This window comes from Alligator sinensis, unplaced genomic scaffold (genome assembly GCF_000455745.1).
Source record: "Alligator sinensis unplaced genomic scaffold, ASM45574v1 scaffold1339_1, whole genome shotgun sequence".
Classification (NCBI taxonomy): Eukaryota; Metazoa; Chordata; order Crocodylia; family Alligatoridae; genus Alligator; species Alligator sinensis.
The window spans coordinates 1125817-1148370 of NW_005842490.1; the positions used below are offsets into that span (position 1 = coordinate 1125817).

Sequence of the window (22554 nt, forward strand, 5' to 3'; positions counted from 1 at the left end):
GGTCCCTCCTAACCCTAGCTACTATGAAACTGTAAGAAGGCAAAGGCTAAGTTTGCTGCATAACCCAGTATTTTAGGTTTTAAGGGGTCAAACCCAGAGAGAGTAAGTGGATGGGTCTATATTGTATTGGTGGGAGGTAGCCAGTGGTGTCCTGCAGGGTTTGGTTCTTGGCCCCATGCTGTTCAACATCTTTATCAACGATTTAGATGAGCATGTGGAAAGCATGATGGCCAAGTCTGTGGACAATATTAAGTTATGGGGAAAAGCAGTCACACTAGGGGATAGGATGTGGATCCAAGTGGACCTGGACAAGCTGGAAAGGTGGGCAGAGTGGAACTGGATGCAGTTTAGTAAGGATAAATGCAGAATGCTTCATCTGGGGAGAAGTAGCCAACTACTTGAATATAAGTTAGGAGATGTCCTGGCTAGAACGATGGCTGAAACAGACCTTGGGGTTATGGTTGATCACAGGATGAACATGAGCCACCAATGCAACGCTGTAGTCAGTGCGAATAGCATACTGGGATGCATTAGCTGATGTGTTGTGAGCAGGGCTCCTCTCTACTTGGTGCTGGTGAGACCCCAGCTGGAGTACTGTGTCCAGTTCTGGGCACTGCACTTCAAAAGATGTGGAGAATCTTGAAAGGGTCCAGAGAAGGCCCACAAGATTAAGCACGTGGAGGACAAACCTTATGAAGAAAGACTAAGGGATCTGGGACTGTTCAGCCTGGGGAAGAGAAGACTGATGGGGGACTCGGGGGCCATCTATAAGTATGTACGGGGTGAATATCAGGGGCTGGGAGAAAAACTTTTTACCAGGGTCCCCAGGGGAGGACAAGGAGCAATGGCCATAAACTGTTAGAGGATGGTTTCAGGTTGGATTCAAGGAAGAATTTTTTTTACGGTAATGGTGACCAGAATCTGGAGTGGACTTCCCAAGGAGGTGGTGCAGTCCCCCACCTTGAGACTGGACAAACAGCTTGCTGGGATCATTTGATCTCAGCAGTATTCCTGTCCAGAGCAGGTGTGGGGGTGGACGTAATGATCTTTTGAGGCCCCTTTTGGCCCTTAATTTCTATGATTGTGACACACACATTTGTTGTGGAAGAAAAATATCCAAAATACATACATTTGTTGTTTTACTTAAATAAAACAATTTAAGTGTCATAATTCAGTTTTTTAATGTAGCTGCAAAATTAATCTGAAAAGATATCAAAATAAATAACTGCTTAAAATATATAGGCTGTACCTTCTAAAAATGAAAACTACATCTCTCTCTGAGTTGTGAATAATATGTATTAAGGTTATGTCAAACAAGAATGCACTTTTTTGTAGAAAACAATGATTAAATTGAGGCTTCCTGACCAGTGATTGAAATCATTGTTTAAATCATTTGGATTTAAATCAAATCCACCCTGGTTTAAAACCACTTTAAGAGTGAGCAGGCAGATGACAGACAACCTAGTACAACTGGCCCAGAGAGCATTAACAAAAAAAAGAAGCCACCCTGGCTGAAACATGGATAACTCTGAAGTGCTTCAAGCTACATTTGTCCTCCCTCTGAAGTGTGATAAGGAGCTGGACAGCCAAGCAGCATCCCATAGTGCATTGCTTCCTGACTTGCCTTCCTCTCCAATGCATCCTCTGAGATTCACTCCCAACTCAACTGTCTTGGGGTCACAGGCTCTGCTTGTGACCTGAGCGTAAGTGTGCAAAGGCACACCATACCAGCATTCTTTTGGACCACGGCCCTGGACATTTGGCACAAATACTTCCAAGTGTCCACTAACAAGAGAATGCTGGGTCTACAAAAAACTCCACTAGAAAATATCCAGTGGACCCTCATAAAGAGAGGGATCAAAACCATTTACAAGCAGACTGCGGCAGAGATGATAGTTTGCAGGCACAACCAGGACTGACAGTGTTGGACCCAGGTGAAAGGCCTGAAGGCGTGATACAAGAAAAGCTCGTGAAGCCAAATGTTTTGGGTCCCTGGCAGGTGACATGCACATACTATATATGAGCAGTTTTTCTAGATCCTTGCTGGGCACAAATTCACCAAGTCCTACTTCATTGCAAACTCTGGGATGGATTGAGTGTCATCCAGTGCAGACTAAAACCACTGTGAGAAAGCACCAGCCAAAGCCCTGGACTACAAGCAATCCCAGTAAGGCCCTGATGAGTACCTCCTTTTATTCAGGACTGCTGAGCAGATGTACAAGCCATCGGGACTGGACAGCTCAGATGACACCAATACCCAGGAAAGACAAGCTAACCATTCTGCCATTTCTCACCAATCTAACTTCTTGATCTTTTAGCACCTAGGGCCCAGCTGCCTAAAGAGAGCATCTCCTAAAGGAGTTGCTTCAGCCTCAGTCTGATCCATCTTCCTTTATGCCAATCACTGGCCTGCTAGACCCTCCCAGTCTCTAAAGCCTGTCCTTCCTATCACTTGCTATAGGACGCCCCTCCACAGGGAGATCATGCTGGCCATTAGAATACAAAAACTTTGTTGGGAGTTCATAATGGACCAAATAAGACACATTTTACAAACTCTCTGATCTGTTTATTCTCTTTTCAGGATCAACACCAGCAGCTACTGCTGCTGCTATTGAGGTTCAAGGTTACAACTTAAAACTGGAGCTCAGCAAGTACCCTGGCTGAGAAACAGGAGCAAGATGTTTGCAGACCTAGTTGCATTAGAAGGGACAGCAGTGGCTGCAGAGGGCTAACGTGCTCAGGTGGAGTATCACCAAGACTGCTGTGCTGACCTGGTCGGGAGAGGGATGCGCCAGCCCAGGCACAACAATGTTGAGAACACCAGGGAGGATACAGACATGGTGAAGCAGACTACGGAGATGCAAATGGAAAAAAATCAAAGGGAAAATACAACAGTCCCTCATAGCCACCCTCAACTGGCACACAGTGAATCCAAGTGCTCCTATACTTTCTTCCATGGGCTCAGGCTTATCCCTCCATGCCCAAGGACAGCCCTTCATGCTCTAAGACTTCCATACCCCATTGAAGATATCTTCATGATACACACAGTTTCTCCCACCCGTACTGTCAGCAGGCTCTGGCTCTTCCTCTTCAAGAAAAATCCTCAGCCCACCCCTGCCTTGGGCCAGCCCTACTGTAGCCTCATGCCAACCTTCTCTACTTGGTTAGAAGCCCTGGGGCCTGTCCTTCCAGGAAGCCTTGGGGAAGTACAAGCTGGGACACCACCCCTCAACCTTACAGGGTCTCTGCCACTACTGGTCAGGAAAAAGCAGCATGATAAAGAACTCCAGTCCCTTTGATCCCTTATCTGTGGGGGATGTGGTGAACCTAGGCTTCCCTTATCTTCAAAGTGCCTTCCCCCTTTTTAAAGTTCACAAATTGCTCCTACCATAATGTACCCTTGATTGCAAAGCACTTTGTTTCAACACAGAGCCTTTGACTATCTAATTTTTATTAAAGAAGCCTCAGGTCCTGGCCTCCAGAGGTTATACAGCAAGCTTCCCAAAATGATCATCTCGCAGGTACAACCTGCTGGTGTCCAGTGTACCGTCCACCATGCCTTGAGATGCCCCAAAAGCACGCTCTGCAGTTGTCCACACCTGCTTGACTGTAATTAAGATTTTCTGCCTGACATCTGGCATAAATTTTATGAGCCATAGAAAAGGCAGGTACAATCAGAACCACAAATCACAGGGGCGTGAGGCATCTTCTATATCCCTATGCTACTGGCGCCACAGACAAACTTTCCCCATCTCATCAGGGGACCAGGCTGGAGTTCCTGAAGACCCAGACATTGCAGACCTTGCCTTACCTAGTTCAGTCCATATATGTGAAAGCAGTAATCACATGTATGGACTGAACCCAGTGGTTTGTGATGCCCTGCAGTGCAATAGAGAAGTACTTCAGTGCCGATGCGTAGGAGATGCATGGTGCACGCCTTGAGAGCGCTGGTGCAGCCCAACAGGCAGTGTTCCCCACTTAGGTGGCGGGTAGAGGGGGCAGGCGGGAGAGGTGTTCCCCCTGAAAGCACCGGCTCGGGAATGGGGGCACCAGGTGAAGCACCACTGACACTTCTGGGAGCGCCACTAGCACTTCCCAGCCAGCACGGTCAGCCACAGGGGGACCCCCCCGCCCTGGTCACTGACTGGCCCCCCCCCCGATTCAGGTGGCACCAGTTGCCCATGAAGGAAGGACTCCTTGCTGTTTACATAGTTCAAGCCCTATGATGCTTGACACAAGATAGCAATGTGCATGATATTGATGGTCCTGAGGCAGTTTGGAAACTCCATTTAGGTAAATCCAGTTACTTCTTGTAGGTTGGAGAGCCAGACAGTACTACCTTCCGGAGGATGTGGTTCACCCACCATGGGTACACGAGCCATGGGTTTGCCCACTGAAGTGACTGGAAACCAACTAGGAGCTGTCAGGGGTTTCTAGCTTCGAGAGGGCAATTACCACCTACTGCTCCCTGTTCACAAGTATTCTCAGTATGGTGCTTTTCCTCTAGTGATCAGGAACAGATCTTGAGGAAGAGAGCATTGATCCATCCTGAAGTTCTGTTTCTACTGCTTCTCGTCCCAGGTCCACTTCAACCAGTCACTGACTCTCCAACTCAGAAGCAAGTTGTAGACAGTCTGCAAATGGTCCTAGAAAAGGCTATCTCCCACTGTGTTCTTTAGTTCTCCTTCTGGGGCTAGTTTTCTCAGACTCATACAGGCCAGAAAACAGCTTGAGGAAGCATTTTTCCAGTGCCTGGGTCATTGGGCCTGCCCTGCCATGCTGCGACACCAGCTGGCAGAGCCATTCAAAGAGGATAGAACGGAGCAGGCAATTATTTTGGGCAGACGGTCACTTACTGAGTTTTGGCAAGCTATTGAGGGCTGCATGGGTAGCCCTGCCCCTTGACAGGAGCCCGTCCCCACCACCCAGTCTTGCCATCTTGGGACTGGAAGTCCTGCCCCTAACCTCTGACCTTTACCACCAGAAGTGGCATCCTTTGGGGAAGAGGGATTGCCATCTTAGAAGAGTAAAAAACCCCAAATTATATACTAAAAAAATCAAATATCCATAATAATACATTTTAATTTAATTTTAAAAAATATTTTTGTCTTGATTTGTATGTGTTTGTGCTGTATATGTAGAAGTGATTTCATAATATTCATCTATGAATAGCTCAAAATGCAGTCTTACTCTTGTATATTGTGTACAGGGATGTTGAGGGGTATGGGTATGGTATTTGTGGGGTGTGTGATTGTGTGGGGGTGGGTCTTGCTGCTTCTGGGTCCTGCCGTGGCTTCCCCTAGGGTCCTACTGCCCCTGGCTCCTGTCATATTTGGGAGCCAGGGGCAGATATATATTAATTTTCTAAATTTTTTAGGGGCCCCGCAGGCTGGATAGAACGGCCTGGTGGGCTGGATCCAGCCTGTGGGCCATAATTTGCCCACCCTTGAGACAGAAAGAATAGCCAGGTAGACACAGGCTCTTTGCTGTGTGTTGAAGACTGGAGCCAGTACCCTCACTGTGCTGCTCAAAGACTAAGGGCTAAAGAGATGATAGCTACCCATCCGTGCTTTGCGCCTGCACTAGGATGCAAAACTGACTAGCCCTGCAGCTGCAGGAAGCACAAACCAAGAGTCTGAAGGTCAAATGTCCAGAAGGCTTTGCAATTTCTCCTGGAAACTTTCAAAGACAGCCAAAGGATCACGGTCAAGAGCTGCTGGGCTCTGCTCACCAGTTCCAAAGCAGCAGAGCAGCACAAGGACACCAGCTCCAGCAGTGAGACACTTCAGCAGGGAGTAGGGGTGTACATCTATACACTACTGATGTGCTCAGAATTAAAAACGTTTCAAATAAAGGTTGAATTTCAAGCAATTTACATGCATATTTGTCCATATCCTTAAAAAGATCTCCACAAAACCTAGCATTCAAATCCATTTAAAAAACAGAATCCCTTGCAATGGCCTCAGTTTACTGTTAAGAAAAGCTAAAGTCAGAGAATTACTTTGCTACTAAAGGATAATTAAAGGTGAAACCAAAAATAAAAACAGAAGTCTCAAAACATTTATTTCCCTTTCTCCTCGCTTCATTTCTCTACTCCTTTCAAGCAGAACTCCCCCTCAAACACTAAACCACTAAAGCTGGTCAAAAAAAGTCCTGATTTCTGAACATGCCCCCAAACCGAAAAAAAGATTTTCAAAAATCAGCAAATTGAAATAACTAGTTTTGACAAACTGTTTTATTTGATTTCTCATCATCACCTTAACGTATAATACAATTTAGAGGAAATTCTGTAATAAGTCATTTCAAACGCAATAAAAATGGGGAAAAGTGTTCTCAGAAGGTTCGCTCTCTGAAAGTCAGAATTCTGATTTTCCCTCCACAGAATTAAAATGCTGGCCAAAAAAAAAAAGTCAGTGTGTACTTGTTACATATTGTTTTCCACCAAATCTTCATGTTTTGCAGGGAAAACCATGTGAGAGGTCTGACCCAGGCTTATGCCTAATATTCTCTCCTGCCATTTTGCCTTTTTTTTTTTTTACATGCAACTGTTTCAAAATAATCAGACAGTCCAGTTTTACCATTTGATTGATCTTCACCATAATTCTTGTGTGATGGAGCATATAGGAACATAAGAGCAAAGACGTAAAGGTTCCACATCCCATAGATGCCTGTGAAGAAAGCACTGTTCGCTTGTATTGTGAGGTCCCCCCATTTCCAGTGGCCTTCCGTCACCTGTCCATAAGAAAGCAAAAATTCAATAGGGACAAGTAAGGGGAATTCTCTTATGGGGAAGCTTCAAGGAGACAAACAAAAAGGCTTTGAAGAGAAAATACAAACAGACACGAAGTACACATTGGATACATGTAAGTATATAAGTAAAGCCCATGCTATGGGTCTCTCTCTTGTCCCCCAACTACAATATCATCTATTAATCTAAATTTAATAGAAATTTGCTTCATAAGAAATGACAGAAGTTATCTTAAGAACACTAGATCACTAGTCACTGATGTTTTTAGGGAGAAGATAATTATCAGGGTACTACCTGGCAGACATCTAGTCATGCCTGAAACTTTATCCTTTCTATAAAGGTTTACGGACATGTAAACAGCACGGACAATGTGAGAGCTAAGGTGTTGTCTATCATATGATGGGGACCTATTCCTAATAACATCCACCCACAGATAGAGACGAGAGGTTCCAACGAGTTAAGAAACATTAAAAATAATTATTTAATTTTCAAAAAGGTCATTCCAAAATCAGTATTTTGAGCACATGGAGCTGTGCACCTTTTATTGCTGCCCTCCGCTTTTAAAATGAAACTAACAAAGATGCTTAAGGGTCGCAACAACTTTTAAGCACAACTCCCCCCTCAAAAAGAGTGGGGGAGCTTTGCTTTCTAGGAAAGCCAAGGTAGAACAAGTCGTTACACAAGCAAAAATACCAAACTTGATAACAGTCACTGGACAAAACTGTTTAATGCCCATACACACTGAAGTAAAACTATTAAGGTAAGTATGGGCTGGATGGTGAAGCTAAGGTGGAATCAAGTCACTTGCTCTAGGTTTTTAGACCAGAATCATATGCTGCTATGTTCTCTTTCAGGACTTTTCATGTAATGTAATCAGTGCAGTATGTTGGAGGATACTTCTCTACATGCAACTCATTAGAACAGCTCACAAGCATCAAAATAACCGGACTCATTTGGAGTTTGCAAGAATGCACCCATTGTAACCAAAGTCTTCAGTGCACATATACATTTGGGCTTGCTACCTATGTAAAGGCAGATAGCGATCTTAACACAGGACCTGTCATTTTGAAAGACTAAGAATCAGTCAGAGCAAGTGGAGTTATTCTCATACGAATACTCTCATACGAATACTCATACGAAACCAAGAAGCCAAAGTGTTTTACTGGTGTGTCAGGCTATGTAATGGGCATGGCACAATAACTATTTTTAAAGTGATTAATCTATATAATGTAAATTATACACACGTTGGTTATAACCCAGCTTGGAGAGCAAAGGCATGCGTGCACATTGCATGAACACAAACAAGGTTCAAATCATTATGGCTACAAAAGTCAAGCACACGACATTTTTTTAAAAGTTCGTGTTAATGCTGCCTGTACTCTATATCCCATATGCATTCTTAGTTTTTAGTTACATGATCTTACATTGTCCGATGGGGTGGGGTGGGGAAAGGGGAACCCACTAACTAGAGTTACCAGGTAACCTTATTTTCCTCCTTCTCCGCCCCCCCACCATTAGTTTTTAAAGTGCAGACAAAAGCTGTACCTCTTCTCAAATCATTTTAGCTGAAGTTATCCAAAAATATTCATCCCAGGCAGGCATGAAAAAGTTTAGCCTCCAAGTTGTAAACAATTAAAAACAGGTTCTCATAATGGGAAATGCAGGCCAGGGCAACCTTAAGAGGCTGCCAGCCCTGCCTAAAATGCATGCCTGTTCTCTCAAAATTAGGATAACCACACTGCCAGGCAAACTAGGAATCTGAAAGTACACTCACCTGACTGACAATGAAGAAGATGACTGTCATTGCTGCACAAGCCAAAGTGATGAGCATCAGAAACTTAAACCTAAAAATCAGCCCCTATTTAAAGAGAAGTGGCCTTGGTCACAGGAACAAAATCCACGCAACTACATTTTTGAAAATGGCCGAAATAAAAAAAAAAAAAAAAAGCCCCAAACCAGAAAACCCACAACCAATCTCCACCCTACCCCACTCCTATCTTGCACTGATACAACTAATATTTTTACTTTTTAAAGAACTTCAGTTGTGACCCCAGCAGACCCCAAATATATGGACATTGATACCTTTGGGCCATTATCTGTGTACCCAGGGACCTCTGAGTTACTAATACTGACAGCCAAGGGCACTTTTTGAATATCTTTCCTTTGTGAGAATAATAGTCTGTGCTCTCTTCACATTCACAGAATACAGCAGTCTCTCCATGTGAGGAATGAGGGTTCAGGAGAGCTAAGCAGCAAGTTAATCTGCTTCCCTTAGCATAAATTCACAACAACCTTGGGATGAGTCCTCCAAAATACTTTTGCTGGATAAAAGGTAGTGTGTGTAGGGGCAGGGATAAATGGGGGATATCCAGCTGTACCACAAGTGCTCGGATTTCTCCCATTGGCCTTGCTGATGTACTTACAACCAAGAAAGCCATTTTCAAAGAAAGCAGGAGAAAGCTCATTGCCATAGGTTTAAATTGCTCTCTCGTCAGGAATGTGAAGACCAGATTTAAGTCTCAGTTAGACGCGGTCCTTTAACTGAGCGAAGACCCAAGATAAGCCCCTAAGGAACTTCAGGGCTGTCACATGAGCACCTGCTGTCCCTCAGCTGGCAGGTGGAAAGCAGACTGCTGCCAGATGCACCTTCAGAGTTGATGGAAGGTCATTGTGTGTCAGGTCAGAAGTGTCAAACTCGCGCTGTGCCCCAGGCTGGGTCCAGACTGCAGGACTGACAGCAGAGGTAGCAACTATGGTGTGGTAAATGGCCACGGGCCAGGGGGTCACTGCTGAGGTGAAGGCAGTGCAAGCAGCAGTGGGCCAAGTAGCAGCAAGGCAACTGGGGCTATGCTGGCCCCCTGCCACCAAGCGGCACAACCACTGGGGCCCCAGGATCCACATTATGGCAGGCTATGCCCAGCACTAGCCATGCCGCTAAATTCCACAGCCCACCAGCAGCTTGGCATGCCTGATAGAGCAGCGCCATGTGGCTCATGGGTCATGTTTAACCTGCTTTAAGCCTCAACAGAAAGGTCTCTGCTCTCTCTGGAACAGAACACCTCGCAGAGGTAATATTTCTTGCCCAGAACCAAGGCAAGAACCTGCTCCATTCTTCCCCTGGTGTGTACACCTATTTGAATCTTTCTGACTATGGCAAGGACATCTCCAACCTGGGCAGAACATTTTTGCTCTATCTGCAAGAGCCATCTAGCATCCAAGCTGCGAGATGGAGACAGAGATCAGGGTGGAATGGATACCAATTCACAAAAGAACAACAACAACAACAAAGTTAGGATGGCTTTGACAGCATGAGACCACTAGCAAAATAGAAAGTCTTTAAAAATGTAAGGGAAAAGAAAAGCCAATACATTATTTTGCAGATACATTATTAGTAAAAATGAGAAATCAGCATACTGAACACAAATATAATACACACCATTTATCCAAATAGTGGTTTCTAACCTCATAATGAAGCCTGCGAGCCTTGCTCATTGCTGGGAGACTGGACTGTTTCCCACTGATGTTTCTGAATACTTGAAAGACCATGAAACACAAGAACAGAAAGTAGAGGCAAAGGCAGATTCCTGCAACTATAATAAATGCCATCTGAGTGGTAAAGTTAAAGGAAACTGTTCCTGGACAGAGTGGGAGATTGAAGAACACACTATGTTTTTCAAGCACAATTATTCTAATTCAGGCTTCTAGCATATTAAACAAATTTCAAATTAAAGCTTCCACCTGAGTGACAGTGTTTGCTTCCCAGTCCCCAGTGCCAGGAATGATGCTCTGTTGTTCCCAAGCACTTGACATAATATTAATGAGGGATAAAATATTAAAACTCCTGCAGGCTAAAAAGGCTAAGCTGGAATTGTCACTTCTGCTCCACTGCTACAAAGACATGGGGCTTGACTGAGATCCAGGGAAGTAATCACCAAACAAAATGCCATCTTAGGAAGGACTCTGCACAAGGACTGAGATGCAGGGGAAGCAGAACTAATCACATTAGCTTGTCTCAGCCTGGTAATAAAAATTAATGGCAGTTGAAAGCACTTCCAACATGACCAAGTGATTTCAAAAAGCAATTCTTATAAATGCTTTAGGAACACGTTCTCAAGAATCAGCAGTGAAACGACTTGCTCCCGAGAAAAACCTGCCAGGACAAGAAGGGTTTTCAGAGCAGGAGGGGAAACCATAAAGGGTGCAGAGAACTGCATTTTCTTCAGGATTGCTCTGTAATAACACCCATATCTCGACGCCTGATGTGCTGTTTTCCAGATTCCTGATACCTTGCAGCTCAGGCTACTAATTTAATTCAGTGGTTCTCAACAGGGGATCTGTGAGAGCCTGTCAGGGGCTTTGTGCTCCTACAGCGTGGAATTGTCCCATGTGCCCTGGTTTTCAAAAGGCACGTGGAGCCAAACCAAGGAGCTGCAGCAGAAGTATTACATTATGAAGCAGGCACACCACTTCTGCTTTTGCTCTTCCTGGCCTGGCTTGTGCCAAGAAGCAGGGAGCAGCTGCCTGGATAATGTAACACTGCTGTGGTTTCTCCTCAGTTAGACTCCAAATGAATCCTGGAAACAAATGCCACGGCCACCAGGTAGAACTGTCCCGTGTACAGTGAGAGGTGCTCGGGATAGTACCATCTCTCCCACATCCTTCTTTCTGGGAGACACCACATAGGGTCAGACCAGGAAGGACTGCAGCAAGAGCACACACTCCTGCTACAGACACTTCCCAATCTGACTCCGTGGGAGGTGCACAGCACAGCACAGCACAGCACAGTTCCACCTGGCTACCATGGCAGTGGCATATGGTTAGAAGGATTTAATCAGTAATGAATTAATAATTAGCAATGCAATTCTGTTTACAGTATAACGTTCATAACATTCATAACATTCACTTCTTTTTTTTTTCCAATGAAAAATGTTGAAAAGGTGTGGAGGGGTGCCTCAAGTCTAAAAAGGTTGAGAATCAGTCGTTTAATTATTTCCCTTCTCTTGAAACCAATCTTTGAATTCATCTTTGCCCTGAAATCTTCCTGCTGTACTAATAAGCATCCTCCTAGAAAGCCACAGAACTGCTGATCCAAAGAATATTCAGATCCTCCACTAACATTAAAGTAATTTAGAACCAATTTACTGCTTTTCAGGTGTTTCAAACTGAACTGGCTTTTCAGCAGTTCAGAGACTACATGGGAAAATCATTTTTTTTTAATTTTAGTTATTAAAATGTCTTTTCCAGTCTTAAGTGAGCGATACTCCTCAGAAACAGATGGAAGGATACAGCCAGCTCCGTGCCAACATCTGTTGTCCAGATACTGTAGAATGGATTTTTCAGCTGTACCCCTCTAGAAACAAGAGAATTTAAAAGCAATCAAAGGTAACATCCAAAAGCCAACACATGCAATAAAATATGCAGTTTTACGGATTTTACTTTGTAGTTTGGAAGCTTGTGATGTTCTGTGATGTGGGTGTGTGTATATGGAAGAGATCAGGAAAACTTTACAGTTTACTTTGCTTTTTAGTGGACACACAAAAGCTGTTCTAATACCTCAATATCAATGAAGTCTGTCTCAGTTAACTCTTAACAAGGTCAACCAAAAAGTCTGAGCAGCTGCCGCATTGTGGGATGGACTGTGTCTAGTTTGTTCAAATAACTTTTAACTGCTATGTAATGCATGGTACCTAAAGCTCCCTTTCACATCATGTTTACTTAAGATCCATGGTAATTTGGAAACCTACTTGCTGGAAGTGGGGATGAATATTATATGTCCACCCTATCCACATAAGGCAGAAAGAGAAGGTGACATTCTAGTATAAGGTAACATAAGCAAGCAATACTGCAACAGAAAGAAAGGGGTGGCATTGTTTCTCAAGCCTAGTAGCTCACAATGGGTAAACTGGATAAAAGCTTCATCAAAAGAAAGAGAAGGACTATTTCCAGGGCCTTTTCATCTTAGGATGATTTCCGAGGAAGCTTTCTGAATGTACACCCTTTGAACTGTGAGTCTAGAGATTTTGCTGTCCTGTCATAACATTACTATACTTTATTAACTTACACCTATGCTGCTAGGCAGGCAAACACACCCTTTATCTTATCTTTTACCCTCAATTTCAGTCATTTTCTCATGAAGTCAAGTGTGAAGTAATGCATTCTGAGTTGAAAGTGGGGAGTTAAACTGGGTTCATCTCAGAAACTGAATTTTGTGCTTAGAGAAAATTGGGTTAAAAGTGAAATATAGGCAACCCCCACTTGATGCTATTTCGATATAACACTCATTTTAAATTGATATCTGATTCCACCTAGCGCTCAGTGAGTTTTGTTATAATACTCATGGTCTCCATCTTGGGTCATCAAAAACTTTCGGTTTTGCTTAACGCTCATTTCACTTGATGCTCGTTTTTTCAGGAACCAATTAAGAGCGCTAAGCAGGGGTTGCCTGTAATGACTTAACTGTCCAGCAAAGCCACTCCCTTCTGACACAGAAAAGAGGATGGTGGAGGCAGAGTTTATATATGGGCATCAGGAAAGGCACGTGATACTGAAATGTTAAATTCTATTATAGTCCTTATGACCTCAAAGCTATTTAAAAAGTGACTCCAGGGTAGAGGTCACCTGTGTCTAAGGCCTCAGACAGGAATTCATGTCCAGCTTGAAGACTTTCTCTGAAATTAAAATTCTTCCTGGCAAAAAATAGCCTGGAAGCAGAGTATGTAGGTCTCCAGCCCAGGGGCCACAACAGGGCTGCTCTCTGAGCCACCCCTGCCCTTATTGGAGCCCACTGATCGACAGCCTGCCGGGAAAGAGATGGGTTGTCAACTACTGGCAGCTGCTGAAAAGTTGTAGCTACTACATACAGCCCTGGAAGAGCACCCCACACCTCCTGCAAATCAGCTAATTAGCAGTTTGGGGTGGGGAGGGTGATGATCTCTTGTGGCAGAAAGACTGGGGGGTGGCATTTCATCTTAGCAGCAACCCTCCCGGAGGTTTGGGAGGGTTTGCACCACAGAAGAACATTCCCTACTCCTGCCAATGATAGGAGGAGCGATATTGGGTATCCTGAGCACTTAAAAGAAATGTACAACTGCTCAAGTTAGACTGAGAGGAGGGAGATCTTCCAGGCAGGTATCGGATTTGACTTCCTTGTGGAAAAGCCAGTATTTTTTCCCTCAAAAATCCCCTGAATGGCTGCATGCTCTCTTTCTGTGCTGGGAGTAAGATTTTTCTTTTGACACAAATGTAACACCTGTTCGTGGCCTATGTACTTTTTACTTTAAGCACAGCATAGCACAGCACTTCAGAGTGCAACCTCATCAGCACAAAAGAAAGAAAGCATCTTCATTACCTCTCACACATGTCAAAGATGAAAAGGCAGAAGGAACCAACAGCTATGGGTCCAACCTGTTTCCAGTACCCAGAGAGACGATTCCGCTCATTTTGATCCTACTCAAACAAAAATGGAGAAAGGTTAATTTATGAAAGATGGATACTATCTGACTGCTGCATCACTAAGACTGCAGCAGAGAATACCAAAGCAAGAAGAGGTTCCTTACCAAAAGCTGTTTTGAAAGTCATCTCTCTATAATCCCTCTTGTGATTCAGTGCCCTTTGGTGTCAAGCTGAAGTACAGGAAACCCTTGCTATTCACGGGTTTGACATTCACCGTTTCAAATATTTGCGAATGCCGAACCTGCATCTTAAATACACTACAGGAGCTCCTCGGGAGCTCCACACTTGCTGCCACTGGACTCCCTCCGCCACCAGCACAACCATGCACCCCTCCGCCCCGGCTGCCAGGGGCACTGCGTTTATGAACGCAGATGGCATTCATGAACGCAGTGCCTTATTCACGGATTTCACCATTCATGGGGATCTCGAGAATGTATCCCCCACGAATGGCGAGGGTCTCCTGTACTGCCATATCCACTGGGAGATGCTCAAGTGCACTCATACAAGGAAAGCCTCACTGCCCTCATCTAGGTACAGAAGTGCCTTTCCTGCCTGAACTGCCTCGAGTCCTTCTCCTTAACCCATATTTCTAAGGTTAGTGAGATCTGAGGTGGAAGGGAAAGTAGCAGATAATGTAAAAGTTGCAAAGGCAACTCCTGAAGAGCAATCACTGGCAAATAATATCTCCCCTTTTAGGCCCTGAGTTTATTCCCACTCACAGAAATTAAACAGTATCTTCCTCAGTGGAAAGTGAACAAGGAGTTCTACTTAAACATATGCTGTTGCACCTATTCCTTAATTGTGCATTGATGTGCAATACCACAGTTGTGCAATGCCACGTTGCACTGGTACAGGCCGAGGATTGACTGGCTAAGCAGCAGCTCTGCAGAAAAGGACTTGGGGGCGTATTGACAGTGGACAATAAGCTCAATATGAACCAAGTGTGCCCTTGTTGCTAAGAAGGCAAACAGCGTACTAGGCTGCATTAGTAGGAGCTTTGCCAGCAGATCAAGGGAAGTGATTAGACCCCCTCTATTCAGCACCATTGAGGCCACATCTGGAATACCGTGTCCATTTTTGGCCCCCCGCACACCAGAAAGGATGTGGACAAATTAGAGGGAGTCCAGCAGAGGGCAACAAAAATGGCTAGGGGGCTGGGGCACATGACTTCTGAGGAGAGGCTGAGATAACTAGATTTATTTAGTTTGGAGAATAGAAGACTGAGTAAGGGGCACTTTAATAGCAACCTTCAACTAGGGGATGACAATGCTGAACGGTCACAAACTCCTCCATGACTGTTTCAGGCTAGACATAAGGAAGCACTTCTTTACTGTCCGAGCTCCCAGGGTTTGGAATAGACTGCTGCTGGAGGTGGTTCAAACACCTACTTTGAACACCTTCAAGAGAAATTTGGATGTTTATCTTGCTGGGATCCTATGACCCCTACTGACTTCCTGCCCCTGGGGCAGGGGGCTGGACTTGAAGATCTTCCGAAGTCCCTTCCAGCCCTAACATCTATGAATCTATGAAAACTACCTGAAGGGTGGTCCCGTAGAGGATGGAGCTAGAGCAGGGGTTCTCAATCCCTGGGCCGTGGCCCGGAGCTCGGCCACAGCGGGTTGGCTGCCAGACCGGAAGTGGCTGTGGACAGGCAAACCACAGCTCCCTAGAGTCAGGCGGAGAGGCTGTAACTCCTTCTACAGGGTTTGGCCCACACCACCTCCCAGGGGGTGAGGGCACCCTTACTTGTCTGCCGGCTGGAAATTCTGGCCATGGTTGGCTGTGACTGCTGGGCTGCGATTTGCCAGGCCACGGCATAAAAACTTTGGGAACCCCTCAGCTAGAGTGTTCTCAGTGGTGGCAGATGACAGAACAAGGAGCAATGGTCTCAAGTTGGACCAACAGAAGTTGAGGTTAGATATTAGGAAGAATGTTCTCATTAGAAGGGTAGTAAAACACTGGAATGGGTTACCCGGAGAGGTGGTGGAATCTCCATACTTGGAGGTTAAGACCTGGCTAGACAAAGCCTTGAGTGGGATGATCTAGTTAGGGATAGTCCTGCTTTAAGCAAGGGGTTGGACTAGATGACCTCATGAGGCCCCTTCTAACCCCAAATCTTCTGATTCAAAGACCAACCAATTCACAGTGAAAAACATGTACCTAATTCAGCTGCTATTGTGCAATTATCCACCAAGAAACCTGCACTATATATGATAACTTACTCAGATCCCACAACATACTGATTATTTCTAGCTAAAAATGTAGCAGTGTTTTATACATCTTCTAAACCAATCTGAAAGCCCATTTAGTACTCCTTGACATCCCTTCCTATGCACTACAAAGAACTAAAAGATTTCTGAAGGACAGGAAATTACTCTGCCACACCTACCATCATATGCTCTCCACAAAAGATGATCCAAAATGACAGAAGCATGGCATAGAAGATTCCTTGTCGAATATCTGCAAAGAGCAACATCCAAGTCCAGTCAAATCCAATGGAAAACCATTCTACTGGGATGTTTATGAATGTCATGGAGATCCCAAGAGCAAATATAACCCTGGAGAAAGAGAAACAAAACAAAGTCCATTTCAATTTCAAGAAAGGATAAAGATTAAGCCAGTGAAGCTCAGAAACTTGATGAAGAAAGTGAAGCTGATGGTGAGGACAGGCAGCATTTGGAATTCATGGAGAGGGGAAGGAGTTTGCCACCTTTAGCCCAGTACCATTTCCCTGTGCTCATGGTGACACTAGTAAGTGGTAACTATAAGTATTCATCTTCAAAAGCAGCATTTAGCTTACAGCCAGTTGACTCAAGTTTTGCATAAGCAACTCTATCTGAGCTCAACTCTGTGGATTAAAGATTTTCCTCTACTCACTTTTCCAGCAAGACAGGAGCACGCGTCATCATTTTGATCCGCCTCCAATACCAGATCATGATAATTAAGATGCTGGGCGTGAGGAAGGTTTTCATGGCAAACCACACCTTTGTGAAACCTCCATTTTGATGGATACCCTAAAAAAGGAAAAACAAATTCAAATGTAAAAGGTCCAAGGTATTTAAACCCTTTCCTTGCAATCAGGATCAGTTTTGCATTATCCCACAGGGAAGTTATAATGCTCCAGATTATAGCTTTTAGCATTTTACAGCAAGTATTGCTTGTAAAATACATTTCTGATCTGCTTATCAAAGTGGGAGAAGGGAGGGAGAAGTGTTAACAGCTATTTGTTTAGTGTCCTGCTAATTAGTCTAAGCAATGCTGTAGCAATGGGGGGGGATTAAACCAGACTCATCTAGCAGGGTGTTTTATGGACATATTCTAGGTATACATAATTTAGATCAGTATAAAATTGCCACTCATTTGACATCAAGATTAATTTATTAAAGCTTTATCTGGAAATAGGTCAGCTTAATATTAGATACAAAGTGGGAAAGGATAGGAACATAAAATTAAGCTAACTGCGGTAACAACCAAGAGAGCTAACAGGCACATTGATTAGCTCTTCAGAACTATCCAGTCTCCAGACAGCACAATAAGTCTGAGCAATTAGCTCTAGAACAGTGGTCATCAACCAGGGGTACGTATACCCCAGGGGTACTTAAAAAGGTCCTAGTGGATACGCAGACCTAATGTGGCCAATAAATACCGTGTGCATGTGTGCAGCTGCAGTGTAGCATACAGGTGGCCAGGAGAGCAGCCAGGTCTGGCTGCTAAGTGTGTTGTGAGGGAAGAGGCACTGGGGGGGTGGGAGGGCAGATCGAGATCCCAGTGGTGGGGGAGGGAGTGGAGCTGGGGCTTCCCAGCTGGGACGGAGCATTGGACTGAGCTGGCCAGGGGGGCGGCTTCCACAGCTATATGCACTCGGGAGGACATGGGGGGCATGTGCCCCCTGATCTGCATGCAGGGTGCAGGCAGGCTGGGGCCAGGGCTGCACCAGGCTCTTCCTGGTGGGGGCTGGGCTGTGTGTGCTATGCTTGGGGCAGGCGGCAGTGGTGCTGGGAGCAGGGGCTATGAGAGGGCATGCAACCACTCCAGAATTCGCCGCCCTCCCCACCACAGCCCTGTCCAGTGCCACCACTGCCCACTCCAAGCACAGGCCAGCCCAGCTAAGCCCCCACCGGGAGGAACCTGGTGCTGGCCCCAGCTTGCCCCGCGTGCAGATCCAGGGTCACACGTCCCATCCCCACCCTGCTCCACTCTGCCATCCCAGGGTGTATGCAGTGGTGGGAACTGCCCCTCCTCTCCCTGCGCCCCCTAGATGACCTGCTAGCAGCCTCAATTGAGGCCCCGCGGTGAGGGAGAGAGTGAGGCTGGGGCAGGCACTGCACAGCCGGGGCAGAACATGGGACAGAGTCATGAGCAGCTCGTCCATGGGATGCGAGGCGTCTCCCACAGCTGGGCCAGCCCACCCTCACCCCGTGCACAGATCTAGGGACACACTTCCCCGGCTGTATGCTCCGGTGTGAGCTGTACCCCCTTCCCGTGCTCCCCAGACGAGCCGCTCGCAGCTCTGTCCCGTGCTCTGCCTGGGCTGGCCAGTCCCAACCCCATTCCCTCCCTCATCGCGGGGGCCTCGATCTGCCCTCCTACCTCCCCTTAAAAACAAGAAAAAATATACAGGGGTACATGAACTGGAACTTTGAGAAAGAAGAGGTACACTTGTTAAAAAACGTTGAAGACCCCTGCTCTAGAGCATTAAAATCTTGGCAGTACGGTACTCAACACCTTTCCATACATCATCAGGAATTTTACCCCATGGTCAGATAGGTACAGACTGTAGGGGATTTGCCTTCCTCTGTAACGGAAGAGGGCCCTCTGCCTGGGGTGTCTTGAACATATATTGACAACGTTTCATAGAAGCAGGACATTGGCCGTCATGATTCCCCTGCTTTACTTGCGACAGGTTAGGGTGTTAGGTCTGTGTTGTGTTAGGGTTGACAATAGTCTTATGTAGAGTTTAGATAACAGTTTGTTTGTACGGGATGATTTGAATAGGTATGATCCTGCCACTGGCAGGGGGCAGGACTAAATGATCTCTGGAGGCCCCTTCCAGCCCTACTCCTCTATGTATCTACGATCATTTAATACTGCATCAAGGCACACACAAAAGGATTTATCACTGGTAGGATTATCCATTAAAGAAAGGTGACATGAGTTAATATTTTTCCCCTTTAAGTCTTATTCCTAGTCTCCTATTCTCCCTCATTATTTCTCTTTTTCCTTTGTGTAGGGAGGCATATTCTCCAGCAGAATTCAACCTGAAACTAAAGGAAGACTTCAGGAAGCTAAAAAAGGTGAGCAAGTTGAGCAGAATAGAATTGCTTGTTTCTGGTGGTCAACAGCTGAACATGAAACAGCAGTGGGGAGAGTCTGTTAATCAAAAGGGGCGAGGAAGGATTATTACTAACGAGTAACCAAAGAAAAAGATCTATTGAAAAAAAAAAAAAAAAGCAGGGTGGGGGCTGTTTCAGGGTAAATCAGGGGTGTTATACAAGTTTATGGACTTAGAAAATAAACCGTCATGCATTTACTGGGAAATAGAAGGTTTGTTGTGGTTTTGAATAGACCTAAAGGAAATGGGGAAAAGACTGATACACTCACAAGCTACTTATACCAGAGCAAAACAATTAGGCCAACGAGGCCAATAGCTAGATTCAAACACATACCTTCAAGCATACATCACTGTAAAGAGTATGGCAAACACAGCAACAGTTTAAAGGAAGAGAAGAATATCAAAGCAGATCTAGAAAGGAGACATATGCAGACTTACCACCAAACGAATATCCTTTATTTCTCCAATTCCTAAATTAATTTTTTTCCTTTCATTCACAGGGAGTCGAATATTGATGAGGTAGAATTTGTGAGCCACACTTCCAATCTCCATGAAAGGGAGCAAATCACAGTCGTAGTAACGGCCTTCAGATTCTGGCGTCTTAATGAAACGGCACAATGAAAACACCGGGGTCAGCTTTGTTCATTTGCTGGGATTTTGTGGTCATTTTAAAAAACTTTGGTGAGTTAAATTGAGGGATCTAAACTTAGACAAATAAGGTATATGCTTCATCTTGACCGTTACTCAAAGGCTAGAAAGTCAGTATTGGCCATCTTAATATCTACTAGCCATTTTGTTAAGTCTACAAGGTGTTGTTCAACCATTTTAGTGAATTTTAAATTTTAGAGGTGATAAGAGCATGAGACTTGTTTCTTAGCAAATGGACATCATTTGCTTCTCCAGCAATTGAATCAGAGCTTTTAATATTGTCATAATTTTAATTAATTGCCATCTAGAACTTTATGGTCACTGCCATGTTGCATATGGCAATTTAGATCTTTATTTCACCACCATAAAGATCTTCTTGGTCTGGCACTTGATGAGTTTTCAAAAAGACAAATCCAGTTGAGCAACTCCAGCTCTCTCCAGTCTTCTTGGTGCCAAATCACTGCCCATTAATTAGTAATATAGGCACCATTAAATTATTTAGGCTGCTTCATGGAGCAAGTCAGAATTATCCAATCAAATATATTTAGACATTCATTTTTAAAAGTTATTTCACTGTGCCAGTGTTTTACAGCATAAGTCATATAAAATACACTTCAGACATAAATGCAAGTCATTCGAAACAAAATCAGCCAGCCTTGCAAAATAAATACAGACAGCAAACACAGCTATTAAGACAAATTGCTTTGATCCCTAGACTTAAAATCTGTAATCGATATTGATGCCATTAAGCACTTAAGAGATTAAAAACAAACAAACCAAAAACAACGCAATAAAACTTGCACAGCATCCAACAGCCAAATATCAGATGTTAAGAAGAGATGGTTAACAGATCTATGATCAATTTATCATTATGTCAAATGACCAGCAACAAATCTATGAACAGATCTACTGCTATTAACTAGCACTTGCTTGACTAAACTGGTTACCTTAACTTCACATTACTTCTCCTTATAGATGCAAGAGAACAATTTAAAAACAGGAGCTAAATAGAGCCCAGAAATATCCACACATGCACACCACTCACCAGTAACCTCCTTCAGCTCTCTCCCTCTCCTCACAATACAAACATGCTTTAGTCTAGCCCATCTTAAAATCAAATCAAATCCATATTTGACCCCTCTCTAACTTCATCTACCACACACAGGAATAGTAGACAGCAAAGTCCTCTACTCCAGTTCCTTTTTAGGCTACTTCCAAACTGGCTTCTAACACTTCCCTCCCTGAAATCTCAAAGCCTTCAATCTCTTCCTAGCTCAACTTGAAGCCATTTTCTCCACCTTTCCCTTCCTAATCCTTCAATATAGTCAGCCAGACTCCTTTTCAAATGTTATCCCATCATGATTTTCATAACTCAGTCCTTTCCAGATTCTTTTCTCCTACAGCTTCATCAATGCTTAATTCCAAAAAGAACTTCTTCACCCTTGTTTTTCCTTTGCAGGGCCTCTGAAGGCTTTTGTCCCCCTCTTCCTCCTCTACACCTAGTCTCTGGGCAAATCTCATTTCACTAATACAAGCTACTCAAAGTGAAATTGGACATCTCAGACTCCAAGAGCAGGCACAAGGACTGCAGTCAATTATCTTCCAAATATTAAGATTAGAAAATAGTACAGTTATTTCGTTCTCTTCCTTTCTTTGCTACTACCTCTACTGAACTTCAGGTACCCCCTTCAACAACCTAGTCCAACTCACAATAAGTAGAGTAGTGGCACATCTCTCATTTCACACAAACTTTATTAACAATTTTGTTTTTCTTTACCCTCCCAGATGATTAAATCCATTTTTAAGGTAAATCTGCACCACCTTTTTATATTTAAAATTGTTGTCTCTGTTCAACTGATGGCTTGGGATCCTTAATTTCCACCCCTTAGAGCAGGGGTTTTCAACCAGGGGTACATGTACCCCTAGCGGTATTTTGGAAGGCTCCAAGGGGTACGCGGCAGCGACGTGGAGAAGCCGCTGGCACTTCAGGTTTTGCAGTTGCGCAGCATGTGGGGGGATCATCCTGCTCATCAAGCAGCCACCAAGGGACACCCCACCCCGCGCGCTCATTGACCGGCTGCTGGGGGACTCCCCGCTTCGACCAGCTGCTGGGGGTACCTTGACCAAAGAAGGTTGAAAACCTCTGCCTTAAGATAGATCTATTTAAAATCAAAACAAATGAAAAAGCCCCTCAGATACATGCCTTTGTTTGGAGCTTTTAATGTCCCATTTATTGGCAGCATTCCCTTCTGCACCTCATACTTATTTACTGCATACACAACAGGCAACAGAAAGTGAGGGTGTTACTTTGTATTCAACTATAATACTAAAGTTGACTTTGAAACAAGATAGCAAGGCACAGACTAAAAACATA

At 44.5% G+C, this 22554-nt stretch overlaps 1 protein-coding gene across 2 annotated transcripts in view; it reads right to left on the minus strand.

Moving 5' to 3' along the window:
* WLS (wntless Wnt ligand secretion mediator) overlaps nucleotides 1-22554 on the minus strand; it is a 43052-nt gene that overhangs the window by 6590 nt on the left and 13908 nt on the right. The window contains exons 3-11 of one of the 2 annotated variants that reach the window (XM_025212868.1): nucleotides 19971-20132; nucleotides 17078-17214; nucleotides 16590-16758; nucleotides 14097-14194; nucleotides 12035-12098; nucleotides 10211-10354; nucleotides 8523-8606; nucleotides 6579-6732; nucleotides 2772-2850 (exon numbers count right to left, since the gene is read on the minus strand). In XM_025212868.1, coding sequence (XP_025068653.1) covers nucleotides 2772-2850; nucleotides 6579-6732; nucleotides 8523-8606; nucleotides 10211-10354; nucleotides 12035-12098; nucleotides 14097-14194; nucleotides 16590-16758; nucleotides 17078-17214; nucleotides 19971-20132 — 1091 coding nt within the window. The remainder of the gene's footprint in view (nucleotides 1-2771; nucleotides 2851-6578; nucleotides 6733-8522; nucleotides 8607-10210; nucleotides 10355-12034; nucleotides 12099-14096; nucleotides 14195-16589; nucleotides 16759-17077; nucleotides 17215-19970; nucleotides 20133-22554) is intronic. The other variant, XM_025212867.1, reaches the window with a different exon arrangement.